General features: G+C 40.2%; 1 protein-coding gene across 7 annotated transcripts in view; it reads right to left on the reverse strand.

Annotated features, from left to right (window-relative positions):
• The window catches only part of NSUN6 (NOP2/Sun RNA methyltransferase 6), a 78896-nt gene extending 62860 nt beyond the window's left edge, over positions 1-16036 (reverse strand). For 6 of the 7 annotated variants that reach the window (XM_057733783.1, XM_057733782.1, XM_057733777.1 and 3 more), the window contains exons 1-3: positions 15566-16036; positions 13503-13658; positions 8622-8701 (exon numbers count right to left, since the gene is read on the reverse strand). In XM_057733783.1, the coding sequence (XP_057589766.1) occupies positions 8622-8701; positions 13503-13658; positions 15566-15640 (311 nt within the window). In that variant the 5' untranslated portion in view covers positions 15641-16036. Of the gene's footprint in view, positions 1-8621; positions 8702-13502; positions 13659-14965; positions 15046-15565 lie in introns of all 7 variants that reach the window. The other variant, XM_057733784.1, reaches the window with a different exon arrangement.
• Positions 16037-16487: the final 451 nt, after the last annotated feature.

Genomic DNA, 16487 nt, shown 5'->3' on the forward strand with positions numbered 1-16487 from the left:
TTAATCATTTCAGGGAAACTGATTTTATTGTCTCTACCAGTTAGCTCTATTTGCTACAGTTCTGGGGGAAATCTAATCCCTTCTGTTTGTTGTACACACTGGTCCTCACTCGTAGTGGTCTGATTCCTAGTGCAGTTTTTAAACTATGAGAAAGATGCGTGGCCTGGACTGACAGGTGCCGCTCCAGAGTGGTTTTGCCCAGCACCTCAGGAACCAGCTTAGGATCCAATTTTTATGTTAGTTTCCCAAACCACAGGTTTCGAGACCACTTTTGGGTGACATGAATTTGAATTCCAAACCCTTATAGGTATGGAACCACAGTTCATCTCAGAGATTTTTTTTCTCCTCCCGCCCAGAGTCCAAGGCAAGACCCAACTCCTAATCACTGCCTAGCACTGACTGTTAGATGTTTCTCACCTCCTATCCCTAACAGCCTATTGTTAAAACCAGTGCCCCTAAATTAGGGAACTGAGCACCTTTTCCCCCAAATTCCCCAACCCTTACTCTCAGCTCACATGCTTACTGCTCTGTTTTCAGTTACTCTTCATTCTAACCCCTGACTGCTTCACTTACATTCTTTATCACCCTGCTGCACACTTTATGACCTATTTTTTACCCAGTATTCCTAGGGCTATGTAGCAGAAACATTCTCAAGTTATCTAGATCACCATATTGCTGGAAATAAAAGACTGAAATAGCTTCCTAACTCAGCTCCAGTCTTGCAATTCATCTTCTTTTGAAAAAAGTGTTTTCAGGAACTTCCCTGGTGGCACAGTGGTTAAGAATCTGCCTGCCAATGCAGGGGACATGGGTTCAACCCCTGGTCCGGGAGGATCCCACATGCTACGGAGCAACTAAGCCTGTGCGCCACAACTACTGAGCCAAACTGCCACAACTACTGAAGCCTGAGCACACAGAGCCCGTGCTCCGCAACAAGAGTAGCGCCCACTCGCCACAACTAGAGAAAGCCCGCACACAGCAATGAAGACCCAACGCAGTCAAAAAACAAAAAAACAAAAACAAAAAACTGCTAAGGGCAGCTCACTGTGCCTACATTGTACAAATAATATGGTTTATGGTGGACACTGACTTTCCTTTTGAGAGGCTGGAATATGGGTACACACCAGGCAGGAGGTGTCCACTTAACCAGCCCTGAATGAAAATCCTGGATGTCATGTCTCTAATGAGCTTCCATGGCTGGTGACATCGCACATGTGTGCTGTCATCCCTGCCGCTGGGGGAGTTAAGTGCACCCTGTATGACTCCACTGGAAAAAGACTCTGCAGCTTACAAATGGTTTTCCCTAGACCTCATCCCATGCACCTTTTATTCTGTTGATTTTGCTTCAGGTGCTTTCACTCTAATGAATCAGAGTCATGAGTATGAAGCTATGCACAATCCTCTGAGTCCTCCTAGAGAATCACTGAGCCAGGGAGTAGACTTCGGGATCCCTCCATGCAAGAACTAATTGTATAAAAACTTAAGACAGTATGTGCAAGTGTCAGAGTGTAAGTCAGTGTTGAAGTTTTAGCCAGGAAATGCAAAAGCTGAAGTAGGGCCATAAAAAATACTAAAGGCTTGATTTTTATTGAAACGTTTCTGAATAAAGGAGTGAAGCAACAACATTAAAAAAAAAATGGGACTTCCTAGGTGGTGCAGTGGTTGAGAATCTGCCTGCAGGGAACACAGGTTCAAGTCCTGCTCTGGGAAGATTCCACATGCCACGGAGCAACCAAGCCCGTGTGCCACAACTATTGAGTCTGTGCTCTGCAACAAGAGAAGCCACTACAATGAGAAGCCCGAGCATGACAATGAAGAGTAGCCCTCGCTTGCTGCAACAGAGAAAGCCTGTGCGCAGCAACAAAAACCCAACACAGCCAATAAATTAATTAATTAATTAAAAAATAAAATGCTATTGTAAATCAACTATACGTCAATAAAAAATCTTTAAAAAAAAGATTTTCCAATACTACAGTAATAAAGACTGGAGGAAAAATAGTATGAAGGTACTTAGAATAAGAGAAAACTAATTAAAACAGCTAAAACTGAGATGCATACGAATAAAGACCGAGATTGGAGAATGACCCACTAAAGAATATACCAAAATACAGACTCATCTACTTGGCACATATTTAGCTGCATATATTAGCAACCCTACCCCAAAAGGAAGGCAGTGAACATAACTTTGAGATCTCACACTGCGCGGCTGCATGTCAACCAAATGTTTCCTTTCAGCAGGATTGCCATCTGTGTTTAACCAGCGCTTTGTGCAATTCCGTGAATATTCTGTTGCATTCACCCTATTATTTCATTTATACAAACAGTAATTGAAAACCTAAAGTGCTGATACTAGCGACAAGGCAACTATGAAAGGCAAAAATCAAGCAGGCTGGAAGAGAAAGGCAAACCCAGTCTCACCTGGATCTGATTTATGCTATTGAATTATGCACTCAACAGTAGGGAAGGTTAATTTTCTGACTTGTAGAAATATTGAGATTTTTATCAAAAAGGGAAGAACACCAATAGACAAAAAACAGAGACCTCTAAAATTACAAATTGAATATTGGCCTAAAAACTTCTACTGATCTAAATGCAGTCTTTAGAAAATGCTGGTTAGGGGACTTCCCTGGTGGCACAGTGGTTAAGAATCCGCCTGCCGATGCAGGGGACATGGGTTTGAGCCCTGGTCCGGGAAGATCCCAGAGGCCACAGAGCATCTAAGTCTGTGCACCACAACTACTGAGTCTGCAGTCTAGAACCCTCGAGCCACAACTACTAAGCCCAACTGCCACAACTACTGAAGCCCACAACAAGAGAAGCCACCACAATGAGAAGCCTGTGCACTGCAACAAAGAACAGCCCCCCATTGCCACCACTAGAGAAAGCCTGTGTGTAGCAACGAAGACCCAACGCAGTCAATAAATAAATACATTTTTAAAAATAAAATTTAAAAAAAATTTAGTTTTTAAAAAAAGGAAATGCTGGTTGGGTTATGTTGTTAAAAATACTCCTGTATCAATTTAGAAAACAAACTTATGGTCATGGCAGGGTGCAGAAGGGGTAAACTGGGAGATTGGGCTTGACATATACTTACTGCCATATGTAAGAGGATAACTAAGAAGGGCCTGCTGTATACACAGGGAACTCTACTCAATACTCTGTAATGACCTATATGGGAAAAGAATCTAAAAAAGGGTGGATATATGTATAACTGATTCACTTTGCTGTAGAGCAGAAACATTGTAAATCAACTATACTCCAATAAAAAATTTTTTTAAAAATACTCTTGTATTGGGAGTGGGGGGAATGAATTAGGAGTTTGGGATTAACACATACACACTACTACGTATAAAATAGATAACCAACAAGGACCTATTGTATAGCACAGGGAATTATACTCAATATTTTGTAACAGCCTATAAGGAAAACTAATCTGAAAAGGAATATTTAACTGAATCACTTTGCTGTACACCTGAAACTAACACCACACTGTAAATCAACTATACTTTGATTTAAAAAAAAGATTTAAAAAATTTAATAAATAAAAATAAAAAAATAAAAAAATACTCTTGTATCAAGGGAAGCCTGGCATTCAATTTTCTCTAAGTTTTTCAATAAAGTTGACATTGATGCCATCAAACTCAGCATTACAACCTTATGTTAAATCTAATTACCAGTGATAAAACCTTCCTAACATTAAAATATATTTGATCATAAATTAAAGATGTTAAATAAAATGAGGGAACCTGAATTTTATGGTGAGAAATTACTTTTTGAATTGTTTACTGTCTATAAATAGCTTCATCTATGTTTTGATATCTTAAATAATTGGGTGAGGGGCTTCCTAGGTGGTGCAGTGGCTGAGAATCCGCCTGCCAATGCAGAGGACACGGGTTCGATCCCTGCTCCAGGAAGATCCCACATGCCACGGAGCAACTAAGCCCGTGCACCACAACTATTGAGCCTGCGCTTTAGAGCCCGTGAGCCACAACTATTGAGCCCATGTGCTGCAACTACTGAAGCCCACGCGCCTAGAGCCCATGCTGCGCAACAAGAGAAGCCACGGCAATGAGCCCGCACACCGCAATGAAGAGTAGCCCCCACTCACCGCAACCAAGAAGAAAGCCCGCGCACAGTAAAAAAAAGACCCAACACAGCCAATAAAATAATAAATAAATAAATAAATAAATTTAAATAATTGGGTGATGTTGAGCTTCTGGTAAAAGACTAGTCAAAGAGTAAAAGTATAAATATTTCCCTTTCTCTAAAGCCTACAGAAATGGGGAAAGAAATATCTGAAAGAAAATTCCATTTGCAAGAAAATTAAGAAACAGCTATTACCCAAATGACTAAGAATAATTAGCTGGCACAGTAAAATTTGAATCAAATCTAGTTCCTCAACAGAGTACGAATGCTTTTGAAAAGGAAGGGGCCTGGGCGCCGAAACAAATATTTATTACTTGGAACCAGGACCAGAGGGTCAGGTATAAAAAAGGAGAATCTGGGAATGTCTTGTCAGTGTCCTGTTCCCTGCAGATGAAGATGTATAGCTGAAAGACGATCTGGACTGGCAGAACTGGCACAAGCAGCCAATGTGTTTTCTCTAACAAAACTGGATAAACCACCTAGAATAGCTAAGGGAAGAGAAGGGAAAGTGCAACCACCTCTGTCCCTCCTCCCGAGTTCTCTAACCATAACCCAAAATTAAAGCCCCCAACCAAAAAAAGCTATGAGCTGGACCCCCCCACAGAGAGCCTAAGTCTTCATCAGCTCGGCTCACCAGGACTAGCGTTGTGTCACTAGGAAAGACCTGGTAAAAGTATTTCTGAAAAACACATCTGATGAGTTGTCAGGGTACACACTTGACCCAAAGTGCAAAGCAGGTGAATCTATGTGAATGTTTTCATTCAAGGGTTCATTCAACATGGGAACTAGGCGTAGATACACATGGTCCCCTCAGGTTCTGCATCCATGGATTCAACCAACCACAGACGAAAAATATTTTTAAAAAAAATTCCAGAAAGTCCCAAAAAGCAAAACTTGAATTTGCTGCACACGGGCAACAGTACATAGTATTAGGTATTGTAAGTAATCTAGAAATGATTTAAAGCATACTGGAGGAGGTGCGTGGGTTATATGCAAATACTATACCATTTTATATGAGACTTGAGCATCTGTGATTATTGGTATATTGGGGTGGAAGGGCGTGTCCTGAAACCAATCTCCCATGGATACTGAGGGACATGTGTGGTACTGAACAAAGCTGTAATAAACAAAGGGCAGTACAAAACGTAGACTAAAAAAGTGCAAAATTTCAAATAACCCCCTCTATAATTTCAGAGAAACTACAAAGAAGAACCTAAAAAAGGGGATAAAAGAACAACAAGATAAAAAAAACAAAGAAGAAAAGTGAACTAGCCAAGCTCAACAAGTAAAGGATAGTAAATCCTCTGAAATTAAAGCACTGACACAACAGGCTTGTGATAGATCCTTAGCCTGCTTGGAAGGTGGGCCCTTGGCCGGCATCTGGAAACCTGACCGGCAAACAGTTCCCAACATTGATACAAAATCACCTCCTAAAAGAGTGAATTCCTGTTCCTAAACTGTTTCTACAAGCAGTGTGGTTATTCTGAACACTTGCTTTCCTTGTGGGAGCCTGGAATTTCAGTATATGCCAGGCAGAGGGTGACCACATGACCAGCACCCAACTAAAACCTTGGGTGCTGGGTCTCTAATGGGCTCCCCTCACAGACAAGATTTTACACACGTCTTTGATTGCTGGAGGAATGAAGTCCGTCCTGTTAACTCCATGCGGAGAGACTCCTGGAAGCTTGTGCCTGGTTTCCTCCAGACTTCACCCCATTTGCCTTCTCCCTCTGCTGATTCTGCCTTTGTACCCCTTTCATGTAATAAATCCTCACCATGAGCCTGACTAGATGCTGAGTCCTGGGAGTCCTTCCAGCCTGTCACAAGACCCTAGGTTGTCTGCGGGTATCCCTACACAGGGAGTATCCACACTGGAAACCCAACATATAGAGTACCAGTGTCCTTCCAACAGAGAAGGCAGAAACATGTAACAGAAAAATATTCAAAGAACTACCAGAAGGCTTGTAATTTAAAAATTACACTGTGTTTCAATGAAAACTAAGAGAATAACCAAAGTCAAAGTATATCCCAACCAAGTTTCTAAAGTCCAATGCCTGAGAATCCCATGGATCTCCAAGTGAAAAATCAAGATTCTGTTGCAAGAGAGAAAATACTTTTTTGGCCTCAGATTTCTACACAGCAACGTGTGAGACCATAAAATTGTAGAAGCAGTGTCTACAAAAGGCTAAGGGAAGTAACATGCGACCTGAAATGACTGTAATCAGCCTGTAAGTGTTGTTTAAATATAAAGGCAACAATTCTCAAGCAAGAGAGTAAACAAAGGGTACAAAAGCCGTACCTGGGAGAAGGGAAGCAGGCACTGGAGACCTGCTAAATGATGATATTCAATCAACCAAGAGATCACGCAAGATAAAGAACTCAGATATAAACTGCCACTAGGGCTACAAGCAAGCACTGCATTCATCGGAACTGTGCTTCTAGAGTAACAATGTTACAAAGCTCTTTACAGTGTTAAAAAACTAACAGTACACAAATCGGCTAGTGGAGGTTTTAGGGCAAATTTAAGCGTGAGAACTTGTTCATGTTTCATAGTGCAAAGTCAAAAGCTACCTGATGAACGTGATGATGTGTTTAAAATTGAAAAAAAGCCGACTCGCTCCTTTTGGAAATGAAAGGTGGGTGTATGAATCCACAATCCTAAAAGATTTCTTAGTGCTCCCCTGTAGTAACTCACCGTTTGTGTTTTATAGTTCACTAATGTTTTAATGAGTAGTTTAACTTATCACAAACAGGATGAAAGGATTATTACATAGTAAAAAAGAATGAAATAGGGCTATACATAATTATAGAAAACTATGGACATCATGAAGTGATGTCCACAGTATATTCTGAAATGAATCACAGGTCTCAAAAGACCTGTGACTGTGATCAACTACAGAAACAAAGTGGTTTAAAACTGAACAGGAGAGACTTCCCTGGTGGCGCAGTGGTTAAGAATCCGCCTGCCAATGCAGGGGACATGGGTTCGAGCCCTGGTCCGGGAAGATCCCATATGCCTCGGAGCAATTAAGCCCATGTGCCACAACTACTGAGGCTGCACGTCACAACTACTGAAGCCTACACACCTAGAGCCTGTGCTTTGCAACAAGAGAAGCCACCACAATGAGAAGCCTCCACACAGCAACAAAGAGTAGCCCCCCACTCGCCACAATTAGAGAAAAGCCCACACGCAGCAACAAGGACCCAATGCAGTCAAAAAAATAATAAAGTTCTTTAAAAAAAACTACATAGTAGATGAGGGAAATCAGAACAGTGGTTTCCTTGTGGCAGGGGGCAGAATGCTAAGAATTTTCTGGGTGATGGAAACTGTACATCTTGAGGGAGGTGAGTTGTATGAATTTAGCAAAAACTCAGCAAATGGTACACTTAGTTAAGATCTCTGCATTTCACTGATGCAAATTTCCCCTTAACAAAAAAGTAGAATAAGGAGTTTACAAAATCAATTTTTTTAATTGCAAAAGTAATACGTGCTTATACTAAAAAATAAGACAGAAATGTTACAAGCAACAATCTTCTCTTACCCAGTTTCTCCCAATTCAGTCTCCTTAGAGTTAACCACTCAGAGTCAATCCCTGTTAACAGCTGGCTGTGTTAAACCCTCCAGACTTTTTTCTGTATATAAATACATATATATATAAATCTGTAATAGTGTGTATTTTTTAATTGCAAAAGAAATGGGATCTCTTACATTCCTACAGAAAGCAACATGCTTTTGGTATTTAATCGTAAAAATCATTTTTTATTTGTACATATAATTCTCCCACATTGAAGGCTATATAATATTCCACTGTGTGGACAGACCAAAAAACCACTGCTCTACTGTTGACCACTAAGTTACTCTAAAACTTTTTAAAAAATGAGCATTTTTATGTTCATTATAACTCTTAGGGGCATTAAAAACTTTTATCACAATTAGGGATTTTAAAATGATCTTTGGGGATAGAATTCCCACTATAATATGAAAGCCTATTTTTTCAATTTTTAAACACATCCCTTCCAAACACATAGTATCTGTTCTATTCAGAGAACAAACACAGTAATTTAACATAATTGTGAATTAATAAAATTTTGCAAACATATCAATTATGAAAATAGGAAACTGTTGTATTTTTGCTGTAGCTCTAAAAAAGTTTTAATTTAGCAGTGAAATTTCTTAAGATGCACAAGTAAACAAATGTAAAAGTAACTTTCTTACAGAATGGAAAAAAATCATTCACTGCACTAAATGGAACTAATATGCATTACTCTCAAGGTACCTGGGCCCATTCCTAGCGTTCTTTTGTAATATTTTCCATGATAGACTATGTAGTCAGCATTTATCAAATTTGTGGATTCCTATCTAAATAAAGTTGCTAATAATGGAGAAACGTAGGACTATCACCAAACAGTAAAAAAGAACCTGTGACAAATTTTTATTTAGAAGAATACAATTTGAAAATAAAATATTTACAAACCTAGGTCCAACAACAGGAATAAGTAAGACATCCTGAAGGTCTGGATGTTGAAGAATAGGAAAACTTAATCCATTAAATTGCTGTTAAAAATAAATCCATTAAATTGCTGTTAAAATAAACACAAAGGATTACAAAGCAATCAATATATTGGTTAAGTTTCAAATTACAGAGCTTTTCAGTGTCATTACCTAGCAGAGCATTAAGCTTGATTTAGCATATTTTCAGTTTATTCCATGGGATACTATAAAAAAAAATCAAAGATTTCAAAACAACGTTTTCTCTATAATCTGATTCTCAAGTATCTTGATTTCTTTACACATAAAAGGTTCAATTTTGCTTACTGTTTGACTTTGTATACAAATCATGTTGACCTTAAGTGACATATGTTGAAAACACATATCCAGTACAGAATTGCATCAACAGGACATTAAAAGATTGAGATTATTAAATGCTATTTATTATATATCATCAACAACGGATGCCATGTCAGTTTTGATGATGCTTTCTGGCAAAGGCTCAGGATTTTCAGTATCCTCTACCATGCTTGGCCCTCAGACTGGAAACAGGTGCAGGGCCAGTGGCATACGTGCTGGGGCCAACTCCCAGTCTCATGGGAGCCAACTGTGTGCAACTCTTCCCAACTCCATGGTCCTGCTGGTAGCTTGAAATCGACCAGAGTGGGAGTATTTATACCACGATAATCAGCAAACACCACAAACGAGCATTATTTTTCCCAGAAAGTGTGTGGTTCGGTATGTACCTGCAGACCATGGTTGCAGGCAGAAGACAACTGGGCACTCCACATGGAAGAGTACACTGGACAGCAAGGACTGTGTACCCTACTGGAGAGCAACACGCAAATACTGGAGAACAATCTGGGCCATGTAGGGATTATCCACATGTTCATTTTCACATCCTACACCAAAGAGCAGTGACAACAATAGATATCTGCATTGCCTTGTAGTATCCATACACTACCTAGAGAAAACTTCCGAAATCAACCTATTTCTAAGTTGATAAAGAAAGAGGAAAAAAAAAAAAGTCTTCAGATTTTAGAAAGCTAACTATATTTCTACCAAGTCAACAGCTCTTTGACTTCTGCTTCTTCCGGGCAGAGGATATTTCCAACTAACCCTATCCAACAGAACAGGAAAAAATCTTAAGGGCAAACTCCTCACTCAAACAAACCTCTCTCCCTTTTTTTTTCCCCCTCTCCCTCACGTTCTCTCACTGTTTGATGCCTTACAGTATCCAGACTATGGATCCTTCTAAGGAGAAAACAATGAATTTTTCCATTTGTTTTTATTTTGCTTTGGAAGTTCTATTTCTTTACACTACACAAATATTCTACATAGAGATCAATCCTCTTCAGGCCATGGTATCCCTTCTCTCCCTTTTTATCAGATATTAAAATGCTACAGAGGAGCTTCCTAGGTGGCGCAGTGGATAAGAATCTGCCTGCCAATGCAGGGGACATGGGTTCGAGCCCTGCTCCAGGAAGATCCCACATGCCGCGGAGCAACTAAGCCCGTGCGCCACAAGTATTGAGCCTGCGCTTTAGAGCCCATGAGCCACAACTACTGAGCCCGTGTGCTGCAACTACTGAAGCCCACACGACTAGAGCCCATGCTCCTCAACGAGAGAAGCCACTGCAATGAGGAGCCCACAATGAAGAGTAGCCCCCGCTCACCACAACTAGAAAAAGCCTGTGTGCTGCAACGAAGACCCAACACAGCCAATAAATTAATAATTTTATTTTAAAAAAATGCTACAGAAATAAAACTTTTATAAAACCACACGTTCATAACTTCCATAAAACATCACGAACTTTTTTTTAAACCAAACATATCGCCAGCTTGTTTTTGTTTCTACCCCATGCCCTTTTTAAAACAGTCTTATTGAGGTTTAATTTACATAAATTACATTTATGTAAACTGTGCATTTACATTTTAAATGCACAATTCAATGATTTTGAGTACATTTACAGAACTGTGTGACCATCACTAGAATCCAGGTTTAGACCCTGATCATTAACACAAAGATTCCTCATGCCTATTTGCAGCCAATCCCTGTTCCCAGCTCTAACCCCAGGCAATCACTAACCTACTTTCCTTTTCTAGAAGTCTGCCATTTCTAGACATCTCATATAAACAGGAACACACAATGCAGAGCGCCTCGCATCTGGCTTCTTTCACTCACTACAGTGTTTCTGAGGTTCATTCAAGTGGTAGCAAGTATCAGTCCATCACTTTTATTGCTGAGTACTGTTCACTGAGTGAACAAACCACGTCCAGTCAATGGACATTCGGATAGTTCCTCCCTTTTGGTTATTATTAACAATGCTGCTGTTAATATTCATGCCCAAGCCTTTGCGTGGACGTATGTTTTCATTTCTCTTGGGTAGACACCTAGAAGCAGAATTGCTGGGTTGTAAGTTTATGTTTAACTTTTTAAGAGACCACCAAACTGTTTTCCAAAGAAGTCAAATCACTTGACTTTCCCACCTGCAACATATAAAGGTTCCAGTTTCTCCACATCCCTCACCAGTCAAAGGAAATTTTAAATGATGAAATTTCAGTATGTGACCCAGAGGAATTTGGAGACAAAGCACCCACTCACATACTGTTCATGGCATGGCTTTAGGACACACAAGAGCTTTGGGACATGGAAAAAGAAAGAACATTTGCAATCTAAAACCTCCTCCCAATCCCCTTTTCTGCTAGAAATAGGCACTGCTCAAAAGAGACTCAAAGCCCAAGGTGATTTCATCTGCCTGATCTTAGATATAACCTCTGAGATCTTCTACTCCCATCAGACTGGGATCCTACAGTATCTCAATTCTAGGAATAATTTGCTACCAAAAAAAAAAACCATCTGGGTCTGCCTGGGTTATGGACATCTTACGGGCCTTAGAACAGTTCCCTTTATACTGAAAACCTAAATGCATGACTATATAAAAGTAATAATCTCAGCTGCTTAAAGGAACTGCTTTAATTTTATGCCTAATGTCATTATTCTCAATAAAATTACCACTCTTATTAAGAATCAGATTAACCTTTCTCCAAGTCTTATTTACAATTATTATACTAAGCTCTGCTCTCATACAGCCAGAAACCATAGCTGGTTCTTCTTATAACCTGGTCATCTCCTCACAGCTTGAAATTTATAGAATTGTTCTTAAAGAGAGTATGATAAACATTCCATAAATGTAATGAGATTAAAGACAAAAAATAAATGAATCAAACAAAAAAGTCCTACTTGTATAGCACAGGGAACTATATTCAATACCCTGTGATAAACAATAATGGAAAAGAATATGAAAAAGAATATTTATTTATATGTATAACTGAGTCACTTTGCTGTACAGCAGAAATTTACACAACGTTGTAAAACAACTATTCTTCAATTAAAAACAAAAATCAAAACCAGTGAAAATGCTCTGAAAATTTCTGAAAGTTATATCCAGAGTAAACTCATAACACAGCCAGTGATATACAAATGGAAGTATTTTAATCATCTTTACCTCTTCCTTTTCATTTAGGCAGTAATTAGGTAGAAATAGGTCTGCTGACACCTATCATGGTAATTTGTTAGAAGAGATTTAATAACTACGAAATGAACTTGAAGCACCCCCTTCAGGCATCTGTTTTCCTCCATCCGACATTTCTTTGGAGGCAAGTTTCAGTGCACAGCATGTAAAGCACAAAATGCACAGCTTTGGGGTTTTCTTTCTGGTTTTGTTTTGTTTTGTTAATTTTTTTAAATACAATTTTTGAAGATTACTTTTCATTTACAATTACTACAAAATATTGGCTATATTCCCCGTGCTGTACAATACATTCTTGAACCTGTCTTATATCCAATACTTTGTACATCCCCCTCCCCCACCCTGTCTTGCCCTGGCCCCTCCCCTCTCCACAAAGTAATCAATACTTTGTTCTCTATATCTGTGAGTCTGCTTCTTTTTTGTTGTATTCACTAGTTTGTGGTATTTTTTAGATTCCACGTATAAGTGATATCATGCAGTACGTGTCTTTCACTATCTGACTTACGTCACTTATAAAATGTACAGCTTTTCAAGCAAAGAAGACAATATAAACAAGAAAATTCAAATATTTTTCTGCTTGGAACTTTAAAAATGCCATTTTTTTCTGACATACAATAAACTGCATATATTTAAAGTGTACAATTTGATATTTTTTTTTTCTTGTTAGTAATGTATATATAGCAATCCCAATCTCCAAATTCATCCCACCCCAACCCCCACTCTGCTTTCCCCTCTTGGTGTCCATATGTTTGTTCTCTACATCTGTGTCTCTAAAAAATGCCATTTTATAATACTGTTTTCACTTACAGAAAATGAGTATTATGCCAAAACTATTTTATTGGCTGAACAAAAAACTTTGTGTTGTTTTATCTTTAAAAAACATTCTTTACATTAATTTCCTGCTTTTATTATATTTAATGAAATTATATTAAAACTAAAAATATAATCCTACAGGTAATCAGCAGGTACCTCCTCACCTCCAGGCTCGCTTCGGCTACATGGTCTGCCCTCATGGTCATTACACGCTGCTCACCACACCGCAGGCTCTTTGGGTTGGAACGGACCTCTTATGTATTTTAAGGATGAAGCAAAGGAGGCCCAGAGGGACTGAGTGACCTACCCAGTCATGAAATTAATTCACAATCAGAAGGAAGTACTAGGTTCAAGTTCTAGCATGAGCACTCACTATGTAACCCTGAACAACCCTCGTGATCCTCAATGTCCTTATTTGTAAACTTGTAATAGTATATCGTTCACATGATTTTAGTGAGGAGTGACATGACACAGGCTGTAGAAATCTACTTCTGAACATAATGACAGAAATTTGCACGAACCTTCTGAAGCTCATCAAATAACAGATTTTTCACATGTTGTACTGAGGCTAGGTGCGTATTTACTCTGACAGTTGTGAATGATGGAGGGTGGGACAAGTTATGTAGCAGAGTTTCAAACCTCCTTTCTGCTTCTTGTTTACCAAAAGCGGATACAACCTGAAAAGGAGAACTCTAGTTAATGTTTCAATTTCATTATACAAAATAAAAATATTAAACAGGATATATGCCTATACATTTGTACCAACTAATGAAACATCATTCAGCAATTGTTCAGTTCCATTTCACTTTTCTGAATTCTTTATGTGTTAATAATACTAAGGGAAATGTGATATTTCACAGGGTTATGCTAATAAACACCTAATAAAACACCAGGCAAAAAGGGCTTAGAAAACCACCACAACTTCAAAGCATTATATCCTAGAGCAACTTGGTTAATAACGTTTTAAAACACCAATATTTGAAGAATAACTAACACTGATGCTGTCACCCAAAGAGCCCTCACAAAATCAGCTTTTTAATATGATATTATTAAAGGTAACAAATGCTGTCCAAAAAAAGACAGGTAGCAAGATACCTGTCAAAAACAAAGTTATAAAGACCCAAGCATGGACTTCCCTGGTGGTGCAGCGGTTGCGAGTCCGTCTGCCAATGCAGGGAACACGGGTTCGAGCCCTGGTCCAGGAGGATCCCACACGCCATGGAGCAACTAAGGCTGCGCGTCACAACTACTGAGCTTGCGCTCTAAAGCCCGAGAGCCACAATTACTGAAGCGCGCGGGGCCTGGAGCCCGTGCTCTGAAACAAGAGAAGCCACTGCAATGAGAAGCCCGCACACCACAACGAAGAACAGTCCCCACTCTCGGCAACTAGAGAAAGCCTGTGTGCAGCAACAAACACCCAATGCAGCCAATAAAAAAATAAATTAAAAAAAAACACATTCCTTAAAGTTCTCTGAAATCAAAAAGATATTTTCTGTTTCCATACTGTCTTGCCCTTTAACATAATCTTTGTAAATAAAATGCAGAAATCAAACCTAGAAGTCATGGCTTCACCAACACCTTCGAAAACGAGTAACATTTACCCAGCTTTACTTCGAATGGAAAACCAAAGATCTGGAAAACACAAAGTTGCCTACAGGTAGGATGGTAAGGTGGAGAGAGCACAGCTTGCCAATCGAAAACAATCAACATTCACGAGGACTTCTGTGCTGGCACTGCCAGCAGCACACAGAAGGAACCTTTGTTGAGGATCTATTATTTGCCAAAACGATGCCAGGTGCTTGCACTTACAATTAATACCTTAAAACAACCTTGAAAATTCGGTACTGCTAACCGTCCTCAAATTTCACAGAAAAGGAAAGCAAAGTTAAGGGATGTGAAGTAACCTACTCAAAGCGCTAGGACCCAAACCAGGGGTTTGGGGTTCCAAACCCATTCCTTTTCCCATTGTACCTGAGCTCTTTACCTTCAGATTTCAACGCTGTTACATGACAGCGGTGTCTACTCGATTCAGTAGTAGCTCTTGTGGACCCTCAGTTCTCTCACCTTCAAAAAAAAAATGGGGAGGAAATCTCTACCAAAAAAAAAAAAAGGCTTCTAAGATTAAGAAGTAAAGGTCTGCAATTCATCCAGCACAACTGATGGCATTTAAGAAGCACTCACTAAATGATAGTATCCCTTCCACCTGAGTACAGAGCAGGCGCTGTAAGAGCACAGGTGTTTCTTCCCTACAGGATTTAAATTCTCGGGGACGGGGATCTTTTCTTTCTCATCCTTGTAATCCTTCCAGTGCACTCCTGCCGCCAGACACACAACGGCTTTTTTCCCCTCCCTTCTTTCCCATTCCAAATAGTAAAACATACACCCCATACACCTCCTAGCTCGGAAAGCATTCATTAAATACCTGCAGCAAGATATTAGCATACTTTACATTCGGAAAGACGAGTAGTAAGACACAATGGCCGTAAACATTTGATTGCCTTTTAGACTTTTTTCTTCTATTTCTCTACAGTGTGCAAATATTTGAATTTTTGCAAACAGCATTTAACGTGTTTATCTGACCTACCTCTTTATTCATAAAGCCCGCTTTAAGATAGTTTTCAACCTCAAGTCTCAAAGATATTTTAGGGAAAACAGACATTTTCCTATAGCTTAGTTCTCCTCCTCCACGACAAATGCCGGGAAACGGTGGTTTTTCTCTCTCCGAATTACAGTGAGCGTCTGGGCAATGAATACCACCCACGACGTGCCGGGACCACCGATGCCCGGGAAAAGCGCGGTGCTCACGCCGAGTTAAAACGGGAAACGCGGAGCAGCTTCCCCGCCTTCTGGAGCTTGGCCAGTTTGGAGTGGCTTCCTCGCCTCCACCGAAGCGGTCCCAGGTCCTTCTTTAGCGACGCCCACGGAAATCACTGCGAGGCAATGCCACGCACGTTGCAGAGAAAAAAAAAAAAATTCTGAGGAATGAATCCGCTGTGAACTGCGCAGAAACGTGAACACCAGGCTGTCATCAACTCGGCCTATGTTCCAATCCCGCGGCCCCAGTTTCCAAGCAGAAAGGCGCTTCCGGATTGCGTCACTTCCGGCGACGCGGCCCACCCCCTACTTCCCTCGCTGACCAATCCGCAGCCGCTGATTGCCGCGGAGTCTTGTCTGCGGAGTTTCCCAGCTCCGCCCGCGGCGCACCCACGTGAAGCCGGCCTGGGCAGGCGCTTTAAAGGGATGGAGGAGGAGCTGACCCGGGACGAGCAAACAGTTCGAGCGCTCAGGTGCACCTGGGCGGGGAGAGCTGGTTGCCAAATGGGGAGGGTTGAGTCGCGCTGGACTGAATAAGGTGAGGGATCAGTTACCTGCTAGGTGACCTCCAAAGAAAGAATGAAACCAGAATTTATTTGGACCTATCGGCCGCACTTTGTACAAAATCACCTTCCCTCTCTAAGGCTTGCTGGTCTGACTTCAGCTGTGAATAAACAACATTATTCAAATTT

The sequence above is a fragment of the Hippopotamus amphibius genome, chromosome 4 (genome assembly GCF_030028045.1).
Source record: "Hippopotamus amphibius kiboko isolate mHipAmp2 chromosome 4, mHipAmp2.hap2, whole genome shotgun sequence".
In the NCBI taxonomy this organism is placed as follows: domain Eukaryota; kingdom Metazoa; phylum Chordata; class Mammalia; order Artiodactyla; family Hippopotamidae; genus Hippopotamus; species Hippopotamus amphibius.